This window comes from Taeniopygia guttata, chromosome 20 (assembly GCF_048771995.1).
Source record: "Taeniopygia guttata chromosome 20, bTaeGut7.mat, whole genome shotgun sequence".
Lineage (NCBI taxonomy): Eukaryota > Metazoa > Chordata > Aves > Passeriformes > Estrildidae > Taeniopygia > Taeniopygia guttata.
In genome coordinates, this window is record NC_133045.1 from 6470420 (window position 1) to 6493562 (window position 23143).

Consider the following 23143-nt stretch of genomic DNA (forward strand, 5'->3'; position numbering starts at 1 on the left):
TTGAATCAGTGAAGAGTCCTTCAAGCCTGATTTATTGATGCTCTCATGTGAGATCTCAGCAGTGTCAGATGCTGCCAGGAGAAAGAGAGAAATCAGTAAAACACAGGAGCACGGCACATGTTCGATGGGCAGGGAGGACCCTTTGGCAGGACCCCCAAGCCCTGGATGAGCCCCCCAGCATGGCTCAGGGCCGTTCCCCTTCCTAGGCCAGCGGTGAGGCCAAGCCTGTGCCTGCCCAGCCTGCTAGGTCTGCATGAAGAGGTGGAAGTTGGTCCTGGTAAACTCCTGGTGGATGCTGTCGAGTAATTTGTCTGAGTCCTGGGGAACATCTGAGAGGACCTGCTGCCCTGGGATGCAGCTCTGCTCCGGGGTGTAGGTAAATGTGAACGAGCTGGAGTAGATGAGGCCATCGTCCCTGATCAGCAGGAGCGGGACCGTGATGGGATATCGCAGCCACCTCCAGTCACTGCCGAAGGCAGAGACGTCAGGGACGACACACACAAGGGACTTGGGGCTCCTGGCAGCAGTGCAGGAGAGGAAAACATGCATTAACTGGGGAAGGTTCTACGCAGGAGCAGCCAGCAGTGAGTGACTGCACTTCTCCTCCATCCTGGAGCTCAGTGTGAAGCCTCCAGCCAGTTCCCTCTCCTCCCAGCCTGTCATTCCTCGCTGCCAGGGTTGCTTGGTTGTTTGCAGTTCCCTGAAATCCCTGTTGTCCCCCACCCATGGCTATGCCCAGACTGCAGCCAGGGCAGAGGGCAGGCAACAGACTCATTCTTGCCTTTGCTTGCAGTGCTCATGCTTGCTCCTGCAGGATGGGCAGTGCAGGTGTGCTTGTCCCCAAGGTCTGCAGTCCCATCCTTCCCAGATGTGCCCAGCACAGCCCACACCTGGCTGCTGTTCCCTGCCTTCTGCCCAGCTCCCCTGTCCATGTTACCTGTACATCGTCTCTGCTTCCACATCTCCGAACCAGACCTTGAGGTGTGCATGGAAATACTCCCCCTGCACCTCCAGCATGGCCACGTCCCCACCACCTGTGAGCTGTGACGGGCAGAGAGCGTGGCAGGGTGGTGTGGGTTATGAAGCCGGACCCCTTGTCTCACAGGGTGCTCTGCCTGTGCATCTCATTCCCACAGCATCCCAAAACTGGGAGGTGCCATGGGGGCACATGGGCTCAGGAGCAGGTGGCACGAGGCAGGCAGGTGACAGAGAGGGCAGGCAGGTGACAGAGAGGGGCAGGCAGGTGACAGAGAGGGGCAGGCAGGTGACAGAGAGGGCAGGCAGGTGACAGAGAGGGGCAGGCAGGTGACAGAGAGGGGCAGGCAGGTGACAGACAGGGCAGCCCGTGGCTGTGCCTACCTGCAGGGCAGCGATGAGCGGCACGGGGCTGACGGGCTCGCGGACACACGCCAGGCTCTCGCTGAAGGTGTACTCCACCATCTCCGTGCTGATGATGGTCCAGCACGAGCCGTCGTTCAGCAGCTCCCGGTTGGCTTCCTTCGGGCAGGGAGATGCCTGTGGAGAGTGTCAGAGCTCCAAACACGCTGCAGGGGAGATGCAATGGGGCTGGGATGCCTGGCTTCTGCCCTCAGTGTCTTGGCTCCAGCAAGTGACTGCTTTGCTCATGGGGAAATGGGGATTGGGATTTCTTTCCAAAGACCTCAGTTCCAGCGTCCCCATTAAAGTTTTGCCATGATTCTGGCCTTAGTTTGGATGCAAGACCCCTCCCAGTGACACGCTCGCCAGCCTGATGCAACACAGGAGATTGCAGAGATGACAGCAAGCACCCTGGGGTCCTCACCTGCCCCTGCACTGCCATACCTGGAACTGGATCACTTTGTCTGTGGAGAGACACAGGTACATGCGGTCACTGCCCTGGAGCTGGAAGGCACACTTGTGGAGCTGGGAGATGGGCTCATCCACGTCCAGCATGGCATACTGCTTCATCACCTTCCGGATGATCTGCGGGCAGCAGCACCCCTGGTGTGGATCCCAGGCATGGATCCCAGGCATGGATCCCAGGCATGGATCCCAGGCATGGATCCCCAGCATGGACCTCCAGCACAAATCCCAGACACAGATCCCAGGCATGGATCCCCAGCATGGATCCCAGACACAGATCCCTGGCATGGATCCCAGGCAGGGGGAGCCGTGGGGCATCCAGCTCTGTGTGCCTGACACCTATCGCTGGCTCGGGAACTATGTACAAATCAGGAACGGGATGGGGCTGCTGAGGAACGCGTCTCCAGCTGTTTATTTTCCAGCATCAGTCTCATTACATGGTTATGACAATGAGAAGATGCCAGCAGCTCACATCCCGGGCAGCAGACAAAGAGCTTAATGTTACAACTCTAAAAACTTTTTGACTAATCACACAAAGCAAAAGCATACTGACAGTAGTTCTATCCAACCACTATAAGCACACGTACCTTTGGCTAAAACAATGCTCACTTATTTCAGGTATTACAATACCTGCTTGTAAGCCTTAAGATACAATGCACAGAGCTCCATTATTAAGCTTAGAAGTTCTTAATATCTCACTAGATATACTTTTCTGTAGCTTAGGGAGTTATTCTAGCCAAGCGTTAATACACTGACCATTGTTCTATTTGTCCTTACTTTCTACTTCTTGTATAACTTTTCTGCTGGCAAATCTTACAGCTACTGCTCAGCTCTAATGGCAGTTCTGCTGCCCCTGAGGCCTGCCTTTCGCAGCTTGCCCCAGACCCTGTGATGTTAAGGATTCCCAGAGCCCCGCAGGGCCGGAGCTTACCAGGGGCGGCAGGGTGAGGCCGGTGGCCGTGCACACCAGCTGGACCACGGAGCCGTAGCGGATGTACCCTTCCCGCAGGGGGAACTCGCTCCGGGGGCAGCGCTCCTCGGCTGGCGGGGAAGGAGAGAGGCAGAGTCACCTGCCAGGCACAGCTTCTGCTCCCGCTGCTTTCTTACTGCTTTCTCTGCCTGTGCCCACTGCTTGGGGACACCACCATTCCCTGGCAGCCTGGCCCGGGAGAGCAGGATGGGGATGCGGTACCCTGCAGGGACACTGCTGGAAGCGGTGTGGGCAGGAATACAGTTGGGCTCTTCCAGACAATCCCTTGCTTGGATTTGTAAACCTCCACACCAGTACAGCCCTGGCCACAGCCCCTGTGCCCTCAAAACCAGTGGAAATGTCCAGAGGCACACCAGAGGTGCGACTGAGCCAGATTCCTGCATCTCCAAGCTAATTCCCGTGACTTTTGCCCCCAAGAACTGCCTTTGCAGGACGGCAGAGCCAGGGCTGGAGGCAGGCAGCCCTGGGCATGGTGGCATCAGCGTCACCCGAGGGTCCTTACCCAGGTGGAGGGTGAAGGCTGCCCACTGCCTGGCGCTGGCGGTGAAGGCTCCTCCCTCCACAGACAGGTACCGGGTGCTGACGGTCTGGGAGCGCAGGCGGTTGAACAGGGACACTTTGGAGCCTGAGGAGATGCAGACTGTGGGCAGAGGTGGCTGGGTTAGTGCTCACCAGGACTGAATATGGCTCTGTCAAGCCCAGAGAGGACAAGCCCTGGTTCCTGGGGTACCCAGCAAACAACACCCTCCCCACAGACTTCCCCTCCGTGTGAGTGCAGGTGAGGTCCATGGTGTGGGAACCACACTGGCATCAGGGCTGGGTGAACCATTTGGACATGAGACATCCCTGTGTGAGACATCCTCTTTTGGGAGTTCCCATGGGCTTTGGGTCCAGGCTGGACCACTCCAGAGCCAAGCTGCGAGCAGAGAGCACCCCATGCTGGGCTGGCACCCACCTCCCTCCCCACAGAGCCACTCACGGTCCGTGTTCTTCAGGGACTGCTTCTTCTGCGAGGGCTTGGAGATGACCTTGATGAGTTTGCTGTGGAAGGTACCGATCTCCTGCCCATTGCTGAAGAAGAGCTTCAGGACCAGGCGGAAATGCTTGCGCTTGTCCGTGTCCGAGATGTACAGGGCCTTGGCACAGCTGAACCCCTGCCAGGGGCACGGAGGGGCTGCCAGCAGCTCCAGCCCAGCCCCACCAGCCGTCCTCTCCCTCCTCACCACCCCACCAGGACATAATAGTGCCCTTTCAATGAGCCCCGGGTTCATTTAAAGGGAGAAACGACCAGAGATGTTATTACAGGTGGAATGAAGAGCTGGGGATCGGCAGAGGCTTTATTTACACTGGGGGCAGAGTATTCCTTATGGAAATGAATGTTCATGTGTGATTTATCCCACATAACATGAGAAATCACCCTGGGTTTATGGTTTCCCTCCTCCTGGCCGATATGCTGTGTTTTAGCAGCAAGGCAAGCACTGTGGACAAAGGCTCTTTCTATGAGGTTCCTGGCCTGCCTCAGACCCTGTGCTCTTCAGGGACCCCAGATAATGATTTTTCTCCCTTTTTACCCATCCAATCAAAAGATGCCAGAGCTCTACTGAAGGATTTGAACTTTGGGATCAACTGGGGCATTTTTTAAAGCTGTTCAGCTGCCAGTGAAGGACCAGGCTTTCATTTTGTAACAAGCAGCAGTGCTGCTCATCAGGAGAAGGAACCAGGGCTGGGGGAGCTGTGCAGATTTTGACAGGCTGTCGACCTGAAAAGATGGCTCCAGAGAAAGACAGGGATCTTTGGGCTGCCTGCACTGCTGCATATGCCACAACAGGCTGGCAGAGTGGGAGTGGGGAGTTATGGCTCAGAAGAAAGAGCCGTAACATCCTGAGGATGGGGAGGGTGTGACATCCCAGGGTGTGGGGTGTTCTGGTGACAGCCCAGGCCCTGCATGAGGGGGATTCCCACAGCCCCAGTGAGCCACAGGCTTTACCTTTGCATCTGGCTGCTCCTCAAAGCTCAGCTTCTGGGTCTCCATCAGGCTGCTGCCCATGCTGTCCAGCCCCATGTACCCACACACCCGAAATCCAGCCTCTCCCAGGTCCCTGGCTGGAAGAGACAAGGAGAAGCACCTTCCAGCCCCCTGCACAGGCTCAGCTTCTCCAGGAGCAGAGCATGACCAAGCCCCAGCCCTCCCTGGGTCTGGATTTCAGGGGGCTCAGTCTTGAGCAGGAAAGGAGTTTGAGGAGCCAAAATCAACATAAACAGACTCCCCGTCCCCTTTGCAGAGGCAGAGGGCAGCTCTCCTTGGTGCAGGAAGGGAGGGAGGAGAGGTCCAGGGCTCTGCTCACCTTTTATCTGCTCCTGCTTTAACTTCCATCCCGGCCCGCTCAGGTAAACACAAGGTGGGGGGCAGAAAAACCTGCAGAGACAAGAGGGCATTTTCTCACTGTCCTTCAGCAGCCTGAAAAGGTGCTTGGGAGGGGCTGGATGGCTGTGCTGAGAGCAGAGACCTTCCCTGGGGATCACCAGCACTGGGGGCAACCCTGCACCCCAGGAGCTCAGCAAGGGGCTGGGGACCCTCTGCCCTGCACCTCCTCCAGTGCCTGGTTCCTGGTTCCAGCCTCAGCAGCTGCCACATCTGGTGGTGCCACTGGTGGCCATGATCCCACCAGTGCCAGGATGGGCCTGGGATGGGAGGACAGGCCCTGGCACCGCCACTCCAGCTCCCCCAAAGACAGGGAGCCATCAGCCCCTGCCTCTGCCTGACTGCCATGTGGGAGTTTCAGCAGGCTGGGAACAGACTTTGCATTCACAATCAGTTCTGGAGCCCAGTGCAAATAAATCTATAGCCAGGAGTTTGGAAGCCCATTTTCCTGTGTTTTATTTGGGTTTCCACTGTCTTTACACTTGTGTGAATGGTGTAAATTCATCCTCTATTGATACTGGGTAAAGCACTAGCAGAGAAAACACCAGTGCAGGGGGTTGGATATTTTGGAGCCCGGGAGGTACAAGTTTATTTAAACAACTCATCCACAGTGCAGGCCCCTGACTCCTGTTATTAAGGAAAATGGCAGCAGCACCTCCAAACTTTAACTTGGGAGCTCTGTGCAGGTTTTTCTCTCCCTTTTCAGACCTGGCATCTGATTTTCATGCTCATCCCTTGCAGGGGGTCAGGAGCAGAGGAAAGAGGCTGTGATGAGAGGGCTCCCTCCTGGCTGGAAGGTTCAGCCTGAAATAACTTTTTTACCTGTGGACCAGCAGCTCCTGGCAGGAGACTGGATGTGGTGAGAACTGTGTAGGCACAGCCAGCCCATCCCAGAGCTGTCTCCTGGGGTCGCTGGGGGCTGGTGGTTACACCTTGGAGGCTGAGCTCGTCGCCTCACAGCTATTCCACACTCGGTAATAACGGAGCAGTATTTATATCCCAAGGATTAATGGGGGATTAATTACATTGCAGTGCCGCAGTCTGATGTCACTGCCAGGGAGTGGCAATTTTGGAGATTCAAGCCAGAACCTCAAGGTGTTTTTGCAGTGTGGGAAGGATTTTCAAAAATAGCAGCTTTTTGGAGACCACTGGCATTGATAGAAACGCCCCAGTCCCTGCTGTGGCCGTGCAGATTTTAAGACAAGAGTTACAGGGCAGTTAAAACTCTAGCCTTTCCTTCTTGGGGGGGTTGAGATTTGAATAAAATCTTGACTTCTTTGTCTTTCTTTACCACTTCATGGCAAGAACTTACCACTGAGAATGTCTTGCTGGGATGGATGCAGGCTGGACCTAATACTTTTCTTGTGTTATTCAATTCATGGAGACTAAATGATGGCTTTGGATGTAAAGATGTCATGAGTGAATGCAGAGGGGAGAATTTGCTTCACCATCTTAGATCTGTGAAATCCAGCAAGGCTGAAATCAAGCTTTAGGTAGTTGGGTTTAGAAGTGGCTATCAGGGAAGCTGGGACTATCTCCTGTGGCAGCAGCTGTCTGGCCACAGAGAGAAACACACAACTTTCCAGGCATTTTTCTGGGAAGTTTGTGAGAAGATCAGAGAAAAGAAGGAGAAACAATTCTTATCTTAACTTGCTGCACCTGGTATTGTGAACATGTGGAATGTGTTACGGAGATTTTTTACCAAAGGGTGGTTTCTTAATTGACCAATGGTGATGGTGTTTGGATTGGACGACCAATTAGATCAACCTGTAGAGAACTAGGGTATAAAAGTGTGGGTTTCTTAATAAATAATAATCAGCCTTTTGTGATACATGGAGACAATGTCACTAATTGCCCAGCCTGATGGGGTGGGGAAGGTAGAAAGGTTTTTCCATCAGAAAGAACTGCTCAGCTGCTGACAATCTCCCACCTTTTCTCGTTGCCGTAGGACTTCTGTGCGACTTTGGCGTGCAGGATCAGCACTGTCTGGTCTGCTGGCAGCTGCAGGTACCTCCTGACGCTGTCCTGGAGCAGGCTGCCTTGGTATGGGTTGGCTCTACAAGACACAATTTCCCTGGCACTGGGGCACCAGAGCCAGCTCCTGCCCAGCCCTGCAGGGGCAAGGAGCTCCCTCCATGCCCAGCCTGATGGGGTGGGGAAGGGCTTTTCCATCAGAAAGAACTGCTCAGCTGCTCTAAGAATGGGGCTGGCAATGAAAAACAGAAAGTTTGGATAATGGAATAACTTCATCAGTTTGCCACCCAACACACACAGGGCATTTCTAAGACTTCCAGCCCCATGCAATGGTGGCTGTGCTCTGATTATGAATTTCTTTTTCAACCTGATGTGCTTGCTGCTGTATGGCTTTTGTGTGAGCTGGGATGTGATGCTGCTGAGCTGTGAGTGCAGCTGGGGAGCTGTCATGCGAGGTGGAGCAACTCGTTGGCTTCTGCAAGGGGCGTTGGGTGAAAATAGCTGCATTTTTCTTTCAGACCTAGGGAGTAGGTGGTTCTGCTGATTGTTTCTGCTCTATTAACTAGAATGAGTTCCCAGGCACCTGGCATTTAACTCTGCTAACTCAGTAGGTTGGGTGTTAACCAGCTGGAGAGAGATGAGGTGGGTCTGAGATGCCCTGCTCTGGGACACGTGTGCAAGGACTGGGGAGTGCAGAGGGGGAGAGCTCTGGGATGTCAGCTGTGGAGGCCTTCTGTGGTGCTGGTTTGCCTTCAGAGGAGCTGAGACCACTGTGACAACACCAGCTCCCGCCCTGCTGACAAGCCCTAAACCCCCTGAGTCTGGGACAGGAGCATCCCCTGAGTTTGGGATATTTGACTGGATAAGATGAAACCAGAGGAGAAGGAAGTGATGGTGCCTGTGTAGGAGTTCCTCACGTCTGTCAATGTGGCCACCAGGAACATTGCTCCTGTGGAGGGGACCTGGCCTGATTAATGACTCTCCTGTCAGAGACAGAGGTAAGCAGTGGCCAGAGAGGACTGTGAAGCCCCAGCCACAGTGGAAAGCACAACACAGAGTAACTGTGAGAGAGCAGCTGGGGGCTGCGGGCAGCACTAGGGGATGACTTGGAGGAAAAGGGGTGACACTAGGGGCATCAGCCATGGCCACCCAAGGAGGAACTTGTAAGAGATCTGCAGGGGAGCATTCCCTTTAAACACAGTCTCTCTTCCTCTTAAGTGGGCTAGAAATGGAGAAAAGTTGAGAGCATAAATGATCAGATGTGTGAAGAGGGCTAAGTCTGCCATCACCCCAAGGCAGGCTCCTTGTGGTGAGCTCCTCTGGGCTCAGAGGCCAGAGCAAGCTCCTAGGGAGAGAAGCTACAAGCAGTCATCCCAAGCAACCTGCTAGAAGAGCTTGCCTGCACACGATGCTCTTCCCAGTGCAACACTTTAAAAAGGCTGTGCCCCTTACAGCTTTTAGCACCCATGTTGCAATTCACTTTAAACACATATCACTTCAGTGCCAGCTTTCCCACCCTTGGATGGAGCTGATGCTGTGCTGTTGTATGAGGAAGAAAAATACATGTCCCATACAAGCAAACACATACCCAGTGTGTTCTCTGAGCAGTGCCATGGGGACCTGACACTTTGCACTGCACAGACGTGCTCTGTTGGTTACAGAGGGGCAATATAATCTCCTGCCCTCCTTGTTCCCAGTTCCTTATCCTAGATGTGTTAGCTGGATCACTAGTCAACATAAATCAACAGAGCCCTGCCAGAATCAGATTTAGAGCCAGGGCCAGTGTCAGTGTCACCCACAGCATTAACTGCTACTCTGTGCCTGGAAAATGAATGTTTTATGGCCATTCCTGACTGCAGAGCACAGGCTGCCACCAGGCTCTGCTCTTGTGGCAGCCCCAGAGCTGCTGCCAGCACAGGGCTCTGGGCTTAGCCCTGGCTCACCCCACAGCACTCATGGCAAAGCAGGAGGAGCTCCTTGGCCAGGGCTGTACCTGTTCTCTCCATCGAGGTGCTGGGACACTCCTGCTCCAGCACACTGAAGCAGAGTTTTATCAACCAGCATCCCACCGTGGCTGCTTCAGGGTGGGTCACTTAGTCTTGCTGAGGTTTCACTCCACTCCTAGCCAATGAATAGTTTATATCTTTCAACAGCCAAAGCGATCCCATAAGAAAGTTATTTAATCTTTTTCCATAATGGCAATCTGCAGCTGTTTCACTCCTCTGCTGCCAAGCAATGGTGTGATTTCAGCTTTGATCTGCATTTGCTATTTTTCCCTTCATATAAAAGCACTATTTGGGAATCTCTCAGCAAAAATGTGAGTTTGTTTTGGGTTTTGCTTTTTTTGTTGTTGTTGTTGGTTGGTTTATTTAGCTGGTTTTTTTTTTCTCTTTTTTTTTTTAGAACAACTAATTATGATTGGGATAAACGTGGAAATGTATCAAGGAAATTTGCCTGACCCTGGATACCCTTTTACACAAATGCAACACACTGTTAAATGAGTACGGAACCTTTCTGGCTCTGTTCAGTAGCATTTCACCCTCAGTTTGTCAGAGACAACAGGCACACAGCAGGGAAGAACCAGGCTGGGTGTGTGAATTTTTTCCTGGTGAGTCTCATCGTTCAGTGTGCTGTGTAAAATTAGGAGTATAGCTTTGGGTCTTTGTGTCTCAGCTGCAGAGTCACATGCTCCATCCCTGCTCGTGTCACCAAAGCTGTCACCAGTGCCCATCCATAGAGCTTGGGGTCTCCCTGTGGGGCTCCTCTGCCATTAACCCCTTGGCAAAGTGTGGAGCAGCCTGGCATGGAGGCCAGGGAGTGTTCAGGAGCAAATTGCCAAAACCTGTGGATTAAGACGTGCTGACAGCGTGGGCAGCAGCAATGCCTGCTCTGCAGAGCCTCCCACAGCACTGGCTCAGGGCAGGGCCAGGCTTGTGCAGGTATCACTGCTCCCTGCCATCCGTACATAATTCCAGAGGCACATGGGTCACTGCCTGGAGCTTATTAAAGAGCCTTCTGGAACAGCTACCCATGTGCTACCTACTGCTTGAAGGGGGAATGTGCATGCCAAAGGCAGGTAAACAAACAGGAGCTCTTCAGATTTGATGTCCAGCTGGAGGAACAACTGCCTAGAAACTTGGCTTTCTTTTCTTTGTCCATTCTCTGCAGCCCTTGCCTTCCAAATTTTGGGGCTAAATTGTGTCAGTGACACACTTCTGAACAGTGCTTGCCATTCTGCCCACAGAGGCGACCACCCAGCATCCATCATGCGATATAAATGTATCTTCAGAGAGTCAAAGGGCTATTGCTAAAGCAGCCCAGTATGCCCACTTGGCTCCTTCTGGCACCTACAGCCTCCTCAGGGTTACAGAGAATTATTCACTCCTTCTGACATTTATTATATTAAATTATTAAAATGCTTAGGTTGTAGTGCAGTGTTAGTTCAGTGTCATGTTAGCAGCACCACACGGGCTGGGCTCTTACAGCTCTCACTAAAAGCTGCCTTTTCAGAGCCTGAGTCTTGGCTGGGGCTCAGCTGCTCTCCACACAGTTGGGCATTATGTAGTAAAAGGTGGGGGGGCAAGGGGGGATCCACCACCTTTCTCCTACACTGCTTTCTGTAAGCCTTTCCCCTTCCCTGCTCAGCCTGGCACTGCTTACCAAGGCTTTTCCTTTGCTTTGGGTCAGGATGTGCCTCAGGAGAGGGTGAGTGCGTTTGTGGTGCATCTCTAGGGTGGCTCTGCCCTGCTGCTTGAGGTGGGAGAGACCCAGGGTACCCCAGGGGGATTTGCAAGCCCTGGCTGGGTTGCTGTGCCCTCTCCCATGGGAAATGAAGCAGAAAAGGAGTCGTCTCTGTGTGCTTTCCACAGGAGACACGCAGCTGGACCACCTTGCAAAGGCTGTTTCATGTGGGCACACAGGGAGCCCAGGCAGGCGCCGAGAGGCTTTGCTAAGGTTGGACCCCACAGTCCCATTGCTGATTTTAGAAGGACTGATGTTTAACTCCACAGCTGAAAATTATCCCTCTCCCTGCCAGCAGCAAGTGTTTAGGGGCATCACTCAGTGCTTTGTCCTGCCTCCAGCTGGGGAACTCTGCTCCCTGTGTGGGACATACCCCACTCCACACATCACCTTCTGTGTGCACACCCTTGGGCAACCGCAGCAGAAGAAAAAGTGCTTTACAGGCACTGGGAGAAGCAAACTGCCCTCTGCCCTGCTCCTTTTCAGTTCAATGAGCTCCACCAGCTCAGGCTGCTGAGGAAGGCATCTGATATATTTGGTCCCCTGGGAATGAAAGTACCCAACTCTGGAGACCAAAATACAATCCCGGCAGCTATTGTTTAAAAACTGGGTCTTCAAATCACCTCTTTATACGAGAACTGTAACTCACAGTAACAGTATCCCCAAGTGCAGAAAATTAATTTGCTGCTTTTCCCCCCAGAAAAGGAGCTGTGGTTTGCTCAGGACACAGCTGTCCTGAAGCTCGCCGGGGACTTGCTGCCACAGAGGGCAACTGTTCTTCCCTCAGTTTGGGGAAACCAAACATCCTAATAAAAAATATCCATTTTAGAGGTCTAGGTTATATTTTGTGCAGATCAGGGGAGAAAATGCCTGCAGTGCTCTTGGGTATGGAGTCAACGCAATGTTTATGCAAAAGGAAAAGCCATTAGAAGTCACAGAAATGAGAAGCCTGCAGTTTCTGGCTTCCCTCATTTTTCAATACCTCCTTTAATCCACACCAACCCAACCCACAGCCCTTGTATATGCATGGGTATTTATAAATCCTGTATTTTCCTCACTGCACACACAAGTGAAATTCAGCCTTTTCTAGGCCTGGGGGATTTATCGACCACACCAAGGGCAAACAGCGGCCGAGAGCAGGAAGCACGAAAAGCCAGTGGCAGTGAGCTCTGCAGGGAGCAAGGGCCAGCTGGGGTGGGCACCCCAGCAGCACGAGCACCCCCAAAATGCCCAAGTTTGATAATGCAGTATTGACAAGTCTGCTAGAAAATTCAGACAGTGGGGGTGATTTCCTGGAGTCTCCTTTCTCTGTTCCTTGTGTGCAAAGAGGAAGGGAAGCTCTGTTAAAGTGCCACAACACAGTCCTATAAAGCACTAAAGGCAATTCCTGCCACCACCAGATTGATCTAAGTGCTGGGAGAGGTGGAGGACTGGAAGGTCTATTCCAGGGTTTCTAAGAAGCCTCTGCTGATGATCTCCGATGCACATCAGTTGACCTTCTTGATAGAAGCTTAACCTGAGGCTCTACAGCCCTTCAAGCTCTGGTCTGCAGTCTCCTGATTCTAACTCACCTCCCCATATTGCAGCCACTACCTGCTGATGTTCCTAAACTTCCAAGACATTGTAGGTCAAATGGATATTAAGCTTAGACTCTCCTTTTTCCATAAAATTTTGAGTTTATGGGGTTCCCAGGTGCATTCCCCCAGCAGGGGAAGAGACAACAAAAGGGTAGAAAAAGATTAAAAAAAAAAAAAAAGAAAAATGTAAAATAAAGGGGAAAAAAAGCAAAAGGAGAAAAAATAGATAAGAGAATGAAAAATATAGAAAACATAAAAAAGAACACTAAAATAGAGAAAATAAAGACAAATATTAAAAATAAAAAAGAGAAATAAAGGGGGAAAAAGGAAAAATAGAGAAAAATACAGAAAAAAGGAAACCAAAGCCATAAAGCAGCAGGGCCCAGCACGCCGGTGAGCCCACGGCCCGCGCACCCCGCGGTGCCGGCTCCACCTGCGCGCAGCTCCCGCGGGGCGGGAGCCCCGAGCCCCCCGCCGGCACAGGCGGCCGGAGCCCCCCGCCAGCGCTGCCCGGGGCCGGGCCGTGCCCGCCCCGCCGCCCCCCCGCTCCCCCGCCCCGTTAAAGCCGCGGGGCCCCGCCGCCGCCCCGCACCGCCCGCACCGCGTACCTGAGCCAGCAGCGCGGCGGGGAGCGGCTCCGCGGCCGGCGCGGCTGAGTGAGGGGCTCCGCGGGCACCGCCGCCCCTGCGGGAGCAGAGCAGAGCAGGAGGGTCAGGAGGGCGCGGGTGAGTCCGGTCCCAATCCCGGTCCTGATACCCATCTCGATCCCGGTGGCGATCCCGATCCCGATCCCCGTCCCGGTCCCGGTCCCGATCCCCGTCCCGGTCCCGGTCCCGGTCCCGATCCCCGTCCCGGTCCCGATCCCGGTCCCGGTCCCGGTCCCGATCCCCGTCACGGTCCCGATCCCGATCCCCGTCCCGGTCCTGATCCCGATCATCGTCCCGGTCCTGATCTCGGTCCCGGTCCCGATCCCGATCCCAATCCCAATCCCGATCCTGGTCCAGATCCCGATCCCCGTCCCGGTCCTGATCCCGGTCCTGATCCCAATCCCGGTCCCAGCCCGTCCCGGCCCGGCGGGGCTGTGCGCAGCTCCGAGCGCTGCCGGGGGATTGGCAGCCTCCGAGGGGGCTTTTCCCTGGAGCAGGGCTGGCAGGAAGGGGAGCGGCGATCCTGGGCGTCAGGAGCAGAAAGCAAAGCCGGGAGAAGGGAAAGAGCAGAACCTTCGCCCCAAAGGATTTTTCCTCCCATCTGTGGGCTGGAGCCTTCCCGAGCCCCGGCCGCACGGGCTTGGCCCCGCAGCGGTGCCGGGGTGCGTTCGGTGGGGCAGCCGGGGCACGGCACCCGCTCGGTGCCTCGGGGCTGTGGGAGCGATGTGCACTCATCGCTGTCGGGATCGCTCAGGCTGCCTGCCCTGCTAAGCTTTTGCCTACCTGTCAGGCAGGTCCCTGCTTATACAACCGAGGATCTCTTAGCAGAGAATAATAAGGTCTGGTACACCTGGGCAAAGCGTACTGAGCAGCAAGAGATCGAGGTCCTGCAGAAAGATAAGCTCAGAAGTGTTCCCTAACTTTGTTATGCACCGTTTCTGCACGACTGGAAAATTGGGTCTGTGCATACTCGTTTGCACAAGCAATCACCCACCTTCAGCTTATCATTCCAACTGTTTCACAGGATAAAATTAGCTTTGGGCACTTCTGTTCCAAGGAATTGCATGGGAAAACTTGTTTGGAAAATCAGATTCTGCTGCACTCATGGTGTTTGTGCGGACACGCACTCAGTGGGCTAAGCAGAGCTGAGCAGACACGCGGTGTGGTGGTTTGTGCTCTGCTGGGGTTTTGCCCCTCATTCTGCTGGGACAGATTTTGCTGTGGAGCAGAGAGCTGCTGAATCCATTCGGGAGGCAGGCTGCAGAGTGGGAGCTGGTGTGGCTGAGGAGGCTGGCAGGGAAATGGGACTGTCCCGTGTCAGTGGAAGCCACCCTGTGTGCAGTGGGACTGAGGGAGCAGGGTCCATGAGGGAGACCTGTTCTCAGCCCCAACTCTGAGACAAGGCACAGGGCTTTGCCTCTTTTGCTTAATCACACTGGATTTTTGCTTCACTTAAACCCAGATTATCTATAAAGTTATGATGAAGTTCTCCCTTTGGGACCCCTCCCTGTGGAACCCTCTGTAGCCTCTCTTGATAGTAAAGATTTTTATTTTTTCAAGGACAGGAGCAATTAATCCCAGGCAGTGAGTGTGCGGGTTCTCAATAACAAGTAGAAATTGCATTTCACGGGCAGAATTTCACAAGCAGATTCTTGCGATCTCGGCAGGAATTCATTAGATTGCTGTTGATAGCAGCAAAAAGCTGCGTGTGGGGAAATCTCTCAGATCTCAGCCCTGATATTTGCCACCAGGATATGGATAAATTCAGCCTCATCCAAAATGCAAATTTCCCTCTGGAAACCACAGGGCAGATTTTGGTGTTTGCAGTAAAATGACACTTTTTATCAAAGCAGGCTGGGCATTGCTGCATCCAATGGGAAAAAGCTGTTGTTGATTCTTGTGGAAGTTGTAACTTTCATTTGTTGTTGAAGAATTAAAGAAACCATATGTGCTCAGTACAAGATGGGCTCGGGAGCTGCCCTGGTTGGCAGCTGTAGCAAACAGAGGAGCTGTGGCCAACAAGGCAGCCCGTTGTAGCAATCTGTGGTCACAGAAGATGTTTGTGCTCCCATTGCTCATAACATAGCGTTTCCCTTGAGGTTGGCATTAGGGGTTAAAGGTTTTCAAGAGAAGTCTTTGTTTAAACATCTTTAAAGTTTCCAATAGGGGCCCCTTTGTTCGCTCTGGAGCAGCGTGCCTGCCTTGTTAAAAACTCTGCACTCATAAAATGCCATTTACAAATGCCTGATGAATAGGGCTGAAATATAGAGGGGAGATAAGTAACCTTTGTATCTACACACACACGGGACTTGCAGACAAGCCCTACCGTGAGTGAATAAATGGGACCTAGAAAAAACACAGAAAAAAAAATAAAAATAGATGGAGTGGTGCTTATAAAGAAACTTATAAAAGTCAGCTACTTACTCCCCCTGCACCACTTGGGCCCTTTCATGCCAGATGTCTCCTCCAGCTGAGCCAGGAGGCTGAGTGGCTCCTGACACTTGTCATTAGCTCTCAGTAATCGTGTTTTCTCCACTTTGGGCCCAAACAGTAGCAAATTGAGCACTCAGGCTCCATCAGGAGCTCATGCAGTTGCCATGAGGGCTCCACTGATGTGCTGGCCATGGGGATCCTGACTCTGCTCTCCATTCCTTGCTGTGGGCTGGTGACCATCACCCCCCTGTAGGTACTCACAGCACAGCTGTACCTTCAGGTGCCAGGTAATGTTTTCAGCTCTTAGAAGGCTTTGGTTCTCTCCTGCCTGGGTTAAATAGAAAGGGTTTTAAACCAGGTCCAGGAGAGGGTAGAGGGGTATGCTTAGGAAAGTCCAGAGACTGGTTCACAGAGATGGCAGCATTTCCACATCGGATGCCGCAGACTGAGTCTTATCCTGTGTATGAATCTTTCTTGGTTCTCACACAGCTGTCTTTCCTGGCATTTTTTACTGGAGTCAGAATCCATCTTCCCCATCAATATTCTGTCTTTGTCTGTCTGTCTGCAAACTTCTGATCCTCTTGCCTTGCAAGCCCCTGCTTGCACACAAGCCTTGTCCCTCTGGTGCCCCTCAGGGAAATCCATAGGGCTCAGCTGCTGCCCCTTGTAGAGAGATGGCAGTACCTTAGTTTCTCTCCAGACTTCAGCTTTTCTGTCTCTGGGCTGTGTTGAGCTTTGCTAATGTGTAAGTTCAGGAGTCTTGGAGTGTAGTCTGTGGGCCCATAGGAGTGCATGCTCTATGGCAGGAACCAGTGGGAGCAGATCTGTTGACAGCAGAGAAAACCCCCTGTACAAGAGCCTCTGTCTGGGCTGGAAAATTAGGCAAGCTCCACACATTGAAAAACACTGCCTTTGGGAATTCACAGCTTGTACACCTGCAGCTGGACTTGGATGGCTTCCCCAAAGTGTTAGCTGCTCTTCAGCGTGGGCAGAAGGGAGGCCACAGCCCACTGTGCTGCTGGTGAAGCTCTCCTCTGGTGCATCTCCTAAGGGGTGACAGCATCCCAATCCCAGGAGAGCAGATCTCCTGCTGCCAGAGGTGTGGAAGCTGTGAAGTTAGGTGTGAGACGTTTCCTGTGCTACCTTTGAGGTTCTCCCTGTGAAAAGTATCTACTCAAAGGTTGCTTTTCTGTTCTGAGGAGGGGCAAAAAGTCCCTGCATGCCTTTCTGCAGCTGCCAAACGTTCCTCACTTTCTGCTATTTCAATTAAACACATAGCAGGATGGATAGGATAAAGGGGAGAGGCATAAGAATATTCTCCTGGTGTGTTTTCTTATGCCAACACATTGAGTCACATCTCTACAGTGAGAAATATGATATAAAGACTTAGAGAAGGAGGTCAGGCAATGAATCTATGATTGCTGGGCTGGAATAGCAGGCGGTCTCTGTGGTTGTCTGTGCCATCTCAACTTCCTGGAGGTCAGCTGGGGATAGTGGTCCTAGCAGATCCGGGAGACAGAGGTCCTGCTTGTAACTATCAATCTCATACCAGCCCTGCTGCACCAGGAGTTTAGCTGACAAACTCTGCACCAGCCCAGTGGCTGGTCTGGGCTATGGCTTTTCCTTTGTGGTTGTACATGCATATTTCTGGGGGAAAAAAATGCTAACACCTTCCTCCCAAAACAAGAATTTAGGCAATGGATTGCTGCGTCAGCTTCTGGATGGCCAGGACATCCTTCTCTCCAAAGTTTTAAGTCTCTTGGCCCAGCTCAGCTGTCCTCCAAGGACCTGTTTGCAGAAGAGCATTTGCTTTTTAAAGAGAGTCAGTAAAGTGGATCTGTTCCCTGTTGATCACTCTTCATCAAAATCAGAGTATTCCAGTTTTGTTGAAAATAGCAGTTAGGCGATGGACTGAGCTCAGGGGACAAGTGTAGCCTAAAGGTCTTGAGTGGGACAGAGGGGAACAGAGAAATGGCACCAGCAGTCCTGAAACGGGAACCATCTCTGACATGCTTAGCTGAACAAGGAGATTTGGCAGATGCATTCTCCTCTAGCTGTGTTTTCCTCTTGGCTAGATCTTTAACATTTTAATTTGCAAGTGAATGTGGCTTTTATCTGTGGCAGCTGCTGCCGAAGCAGCCCAGGTACGGCTTGTTTCAGTGCAGGGCTGTCTGGGCAAGAGGCTTTCCTGCCCAGAGAGTGGCAGAGCACTGGGAGGTCTTTTAGAGACAGACTGATGGCAGAGAAAGACCCGTGTGCTGTTGTGGAGAACATCTAGAGGGGGATGCTTTGTCCATTGCTACACTCATCATTTCCTTCCCAAGGGGACTTCAAATGTCATCACAGTATAAACCTGCCAGGACTTGAGTCCACGAGCTGTGAGTCAAAGACATCTGTTACTGCAAAAGGACCTGGTTAAGAAATGTCTTCCTCCTGCCCTCCCTGTGAATATACATGAGTGAGTCCCATAAAATGGGGAATAGGCTTTTGTGGGGAGCAAGCAGAGCAAGAGAGACGCTCCTTCTGCATCCAGCAAGGTCTTCCTGCTACAGCACTCCTGCTGATTTGCTCCTGTTGGGTTTGGAGCCTTGATGTGCTGTTGGAGAAATACAGCCTTGTTTTTCAAACACCGTGTCCTTCCAGGTGGCACTTGGCCCAGTAAAGCTGCCATGGAGTTGTAACCAGAGAGCTCAGTGATGTCCTGGAAAGAGTCTGCTCTGCTTCTCCCACATGTGTTTGGGAAAAACCAAGGACACATCAGTCCTTAAATAGGGGGAAAAACCCTTTTGGGCTAGAAATTCTTGATATTTCCATGGTCCTGATGTGCTTGTGGTCTTTGAGTCTTCCTTGCTCTAAAAACTGCATTGCTGTCTGCTCTGATTTGCCTTTTGTCACCCAGCTGCTGTGGGGGATGAGCTCTGACATTTTGGAGCTGTGATTGAGTGTAAGGTCAGTGCTGCCTGTAAAGTGCCTGAAGGTGGATTCAGTGCTTGTGAGAGCTGGGCATCTGCAAGCAGAGAGCACCTTGAGACTGGGGATTATGCTGGGAGAAACCAACCTTTGTGCAACACTCCAGGAGAGGGTGGATCCAGCTCCAGGCTGTCCCAGGGCTCATTCTTTCACACTGCTTGCAGGCCTTGCAAATACAATGTGCCAGCAATTCATCCATGTTTCTACAACAAATTTTGGCATCGAGATGTGCCTCCAGGATGATGTAAGTTGTCTGCATCTCTCCAGGTACTTCTGGTTGCTTCATTGTCCCCTGGGGCAAGGCACACTTCAGTCTTCTTCCCTTGGTCCCACATGCATTTTTGGGCAGCCTTTCTCTCAGGCATGGACCGGAAGGATGATGACTTGCTGTCCTGCTGAGGACATCACAATTTTTCTCCCCATCCTCCAGCTTGAGGGTGCTCTTGCTGTCTTTCTGCTGTTGTCTTGGCAGATCTCAGGTGTCCTAAGTGAAAGGACTCAGGGCTGGGACTCCTGGCCACATTTTGATAAGGTTTTTTGACACTTTATCAAATAACTCTGATGGATTTGAATTTCTCAAAACTGCCTGGCTGGGTCCTTGCAAAGAAAAGCTCTGCAGAGCAAAGGAGGGTGCATGGAGAGGCATATAAGGAGGGTGACTCTCAGCAACATCATGTGTAGAGCTGCTCTACCATTGGCCAAGGCCTCCAGCACAGAAATAGGTGCTGTTATCACCTGTGGCATCAGTGCCCTGCACCCTGCCATGTGTGCCTGGACGTGCTGTATGTGCCTCCTCCTTGCACAGCCCTGCTGCATGGGACAGCCTTCTGGCTTGGCTGGTGCTTGCTCACAGGCTCCCAGCTCTTCCCCACTCCTTGCAACTCGTGGTGATCCCTTGTCCTGACTTCTTGCAGAGTCTGGAGCCAACACAGCTCCATAGCCTTGGTCCACAACCTGCTTTCCTCCTTGTGACACGAGGGCATTTCCTGGGCTGTGAACACACTGCCACCTCTCCCTTCCCCTTCTGCTTCATCCCCCTGCAGCTCAGTACAGAAAGCCCCCATCCCTGTATCAGCAAGGAGGGCAGGGGCTGGCAGCACTCCTCACCCTGCTCCCTGCCATGCCCTGTCCTTCGGCCTTGCCCAAGGCAGGTGTGCCCAGGTCCAACCTGCCACCATCTGGATGAACCAGAAGGGAATATTCTGAGTATTTCTGTTAACCTGTAGCCAGGAGAGAGCTGCCAAGGAGGCCACGCTGAAACCTGAAGCGGCTGTTTTTCCTGAGACTCAGCATTTGGCAGGGAGAGCAGACGGACAAGCGGTGGAGCAGGGAGGGATGCATTGCCCTGGTGAGCAGCACTGCCAGTGGAGGTGCCCAGAGAAGGTGTGCTGGCTTACCTGTTTGTCTCTGGGGATCCATCTCCATGTCCTCCTTGGCTGAGATCACGTGTAGAGTCAAGAGGAGGTGACCCTTCTGTCCTTACATGTGGCTCTCCCCTTGGTCACCCTCCTTGCATCGTGTGCTGACCATCTCCTTCAGCAGTGAAAAGCAATAAGTGTTTTTCCCACTGCGTTGCTCAGAAATGTCAGGAATGGTCCAAGTGCCCTCTCAGCTCATCTGCAGGGTTCAGCTGAGCCAGTCCAGGCAGCAGCACTCACCTTGCCTGGACCTTTTTTCCTTTATAGCTCGGTGTTATCTCAAGGTCTCTGGCGCTGCAGCGGCGCCGTGTTTGCCTTACCCCGCAGCACCTGCCTGCCAGCCGCTGGCTTCCCAGCCATGGCCCTCCCACTGCTGCACTTGGAGGGGGTGCTGGGCACCCTCAGGCTGTGAGCAGTTCCTCTGCAGGGATGCAAGTCAGCCCCAGGGAAGTGAGGCTAGAGGGAAGTTGCCAAGTGCAGGATGGTGGGAGAAATACTGGGGGACATCTGTCCCATCATCTTTGCTCCCCCATCCCTTTGCTGCTGGGGCAGGACTGGGCATTAAGTTGAATCAGGGACCAGGGCTCTGTCCCAGCCTGGTCTCTGCTGCCAGGACAGAATATGACTGAGCTGCCACACCCTGCCCTGTCCAGGCAGCATCAGCCCTTCCAGCCGTGGGGAGAGCCAAGGCTTCATCCAAAAGCTGAGATGCTGTTAAAAATAGATCAGTCGTGAACTGGTTTTCTCCTTCTTGGTTCTTGGCCCGACAGCTCATTCCTCCCTCTGGGCTGTCTTTAAAACTCTCTGGATGCTGTGAGACACAGACTCTATAGCAGCCTGCCACTGCAGGGAGGTGTGGAGAGAAGAGAGCTGCAGAAATGTTCTAGGTGGCATAGCTGTCCCAAAAATATTAGTGGTTTGCTTTCTCCCAGGAAAGAAGCAGTGCTGGAAAAGGAATCTGCTAAATAAATGGGGAAACAAAGCTGGGGGAGGAGCACTGTTTGCCTCTGCTTGCATGTGGTGAGGGGCACAGGTGTCTGAGCAATCCTGGCCACGAAGCACAGCTCACCTCTGCCCCCTGGAAAAGACCCATCAGGCTGCTGTCCTTGCTCATCCCCTCAGCCAGGACGATCCCACAGGTCCTACACGGTTGTGCAGTAGCTCCTGGCACTGCTGAGGAGTCACTGCGAGCCGGGCTGGGCCGGGCTGGTCCTGGGCTGGTCCTGGGCTGGTCCTGGGCTGGTCCCGGGCTGGTCCCGGGCTGGTCCTGGGCTAGTCCTGGGCTGGTCCCGGGCTGGTAGGCTCTTGCCTCCAGGGAAAGGCCAAGTCTCACTTTGAGATGGGTGTTCTGGATCCCAGTATCCTCTTGTACCCCTTTTCTGTCCTCCTAATTCTTTAATACAGTTTTCCAGGTGTGAAAGTCTCGAGACAGTTTTAAGATGCAGCTGTGAAACCTATTATCGGTGTCCTTGCTATCAAAGACATGGTGTTCAGGGCTGCACGTAACCACTGAGCAATTAAACAGCAACCCTGGTGATGAATTACAGCTGAGACCTCCTGGGGCTAAATAAATACTGGCTGATAACTACCGATAAAATGAATTTTTGTGTGTTTTTTCTTAAAAGCACCCTTCCAGTATCCGAGCCCAGCCCTGGCACTGCACATCTCCTGGGGAGAGTCACATTATCTGTGGCATTTCCATCCCTAGCACCTTGGGTTTCCAACCAGAGATGGAATAAAATAAATAAATCCATGTCCCTGCAGGAGCCAGGAAAGGCAAGGCAACAAAACACAGAGGTGGGCAGGGAGGGGGAGAAGTGAGAAGCTGAAGTTTTGGGTAACAAAAGACATGAAATAAACTGTTGAGGCACAGAGTATCCCTTGGAAAAATGCACCTTTAGGGCAGGGAGAGGAGCAGAGTGCTGGTGGCAGAGTGGTGGGGACCCTGGAGTGATGTGAAGGAGAGCAGCAGGCTGGCAGTGCTTCACCAGCACCTGCCCAGGGGGAGAGGTGTGAGCCCACCTGCACAGGCGCCCTTACACCTTCTGCCTGCGAGGCTTCTGCTCTCCCCAGGGAGTTTGGAAACAGGCAGAGAATGGAACTTCTTGGAAAAAATTATCTTTGCCAGCGACTCTGAAAGACTTTGAGCAGGTGTTGTCTGTGCTGGTGTTTCATCTGGGGGCTTCTCTTCCTGTGCAGGAGTATCAGGAGGGCTGGTGCTCTGCATCCCTGCGTGCAGGTTTCTCAGTCTCCACTGGCTGCAGAGAACAGCCACACAGTCAGGGAAAAAGCATTTGGCTGAACATCCCATCTGCCTGGTTTGCAAGTGAAAAATAAGGCTTGTCTAATGGCCAACTCCACCCAGAGCAGAAAATCAGACCCTTTGGCAGAGTGTTGCTACTGTAATGAAATTGAGCTGTGCTGAGACTGCCAGTCCTTGGAACAGGAAAGATTCCATGTGGGTTCAGAGAAGTTTGGGGATGGATCTGTCAAAACTGCTGCTGTTTAGGGTTTTTGCCACTGCCTGGGGGGACACCCACCATAGGAGAACGTTGCCCTGTGGCTCAGCTCACCCTCAGCACTGATTGCACCTTGTCTTCTCCCTGCAGCACATCCTTCCAGCTGTGTGCTCTCCCAGAGCCATCATGAAGCTCCTGCCTGTTGCCTCTCTCCTCCTGCTTCTCCTGACAACACTGGAAGCCAGACCAAAACCTGCAGGTGAGCCCTGGCTGGTGGGAGTGCATGGAGGGGAGAGAAGTGAGACCGTAGGGCAGTGGAGCCCTCAGAGGAGAGTTTGCTGTGTGACGTGGGGGGACATGATGCCTCTTCTTTGGGAGCATCCCCAGGAGGATGGAGGATCCCCCCTGTAGTGGGACACAAACTTCCTGGCCCCAGCATGGTGGCTCTGGTGATGCTTGCTCTGGGCACCTTCTCAGCTGTGACACAGCCCTGCCCAGGGCTTGTCACCCTCCAGGCCAGGGGCTGTGACCTTGGCAGGAGGCACAGCTGTAAGGGAAAACCTCCTCCTTGCTTGACTCTCCAGGTGTAGGGGACAAAGCAAACCCAGGGGTATCAGTCTCTCTCTGCCCAGGAGAGAGAGATCTAAATCAACTTTAGTTTAAAAACAG

At 52.9% G+C, this 23143-nt stretch overlaps 2 protein-coding genes across 4 annotated transcripts in view; one reads left to right on the forward strand and one right to left on the reverse strand.

Annotated features, from left to right (window-relative positions):
* RBPJL (recombination signal binding protein for immunoglobulin kappa J region like) lies at window positions 1-20257 on the reverse strand. 3 transcript variants are annotated; one of them, XM_072917089.1, is made up of 12 exons: window positions 19995-20257; window positions 13156-13231; window positions 7186-7311; window positions 5179-5249; window positions 4821-4936; window positions 3813-3987; window positions 3336-3473; window positions 2774-2883; window positions 1822-1962; window positions 1360-1515; window positions 938-1041; window positions 1-517 (listed from the first exon to the last, which is right to left on the reverse strand). In XM_072917089.1, the coding sequence occupies exons 1-12, from the start codon at window positions 20020-20022 to the stop codon at window positions 244-246; spliced, it is 1515 nt and encodes a 504-aa protein (XP_072773190.1). In that variant the 5' UTR covers window positions 20023-20257; the 3' UTR covers window positions 1-243. The 3 variants fall into 3 exon arrangements, with proteins under 3 accessions (XP_072773190.1, XP_041576174.2, XP_032607922.3); XM_041720240.2 differs by lacking the exon at window positions 19995-20257 and having other exon boundaries at window positions 1-466; window positions 13156-13328; XM_032752031.3 differs by lacking the exon at window positions 19995-20257 and having other exon boundaries at window positions 13156-13328.
* MATN4 (matrilin 4) overlaps window positions 13136-23143 on the forward strand; it is a 15952-nt gene continuing 5944 nt past the window's right edge. The window contains exons 1-2 of the mRNA XM_030288759.4: window positions 13136-13272; window positions 22625-22733. Of these exons, the coding sequence (XP_030144619.4) occupies window positions 22661-22733 (73 nt within the window). The 5' untranslated portion in view covers window positions 13136-13272; window positions 22625-22660. The remainder of the gene's footprint in view (window positions 13273-22624; window positions 22734-23143) is intronic.

What these genes read in the sequence shown, in the direction of transcription:
- RBPJL (XM_032752031.3), bottom strand. Translation starts at nt 13,307, where the DNA reads ATGGGTATCAGGACCGGGATTGGGACCGGACTCACCCGCGCCCTCCTG. An exon ending in TCCTACGGCAACGAGAAAAG is followed by an intron (nt 5,250 to 7,185) that starts GTGGGAGATTGT and finishes TTGTCTCTGCAG; the next exon opens with GTTTTTCTGCCCCCCACCTT. An exon ending in GAAGCAGAGACGATGTACAG is followed by an intron (nt 518 to 937) that starts GTAACATGGACA and finishes CACTGCTGCCAG; the next exon opens with GAGCCCCAAGTCCCTTGTGT.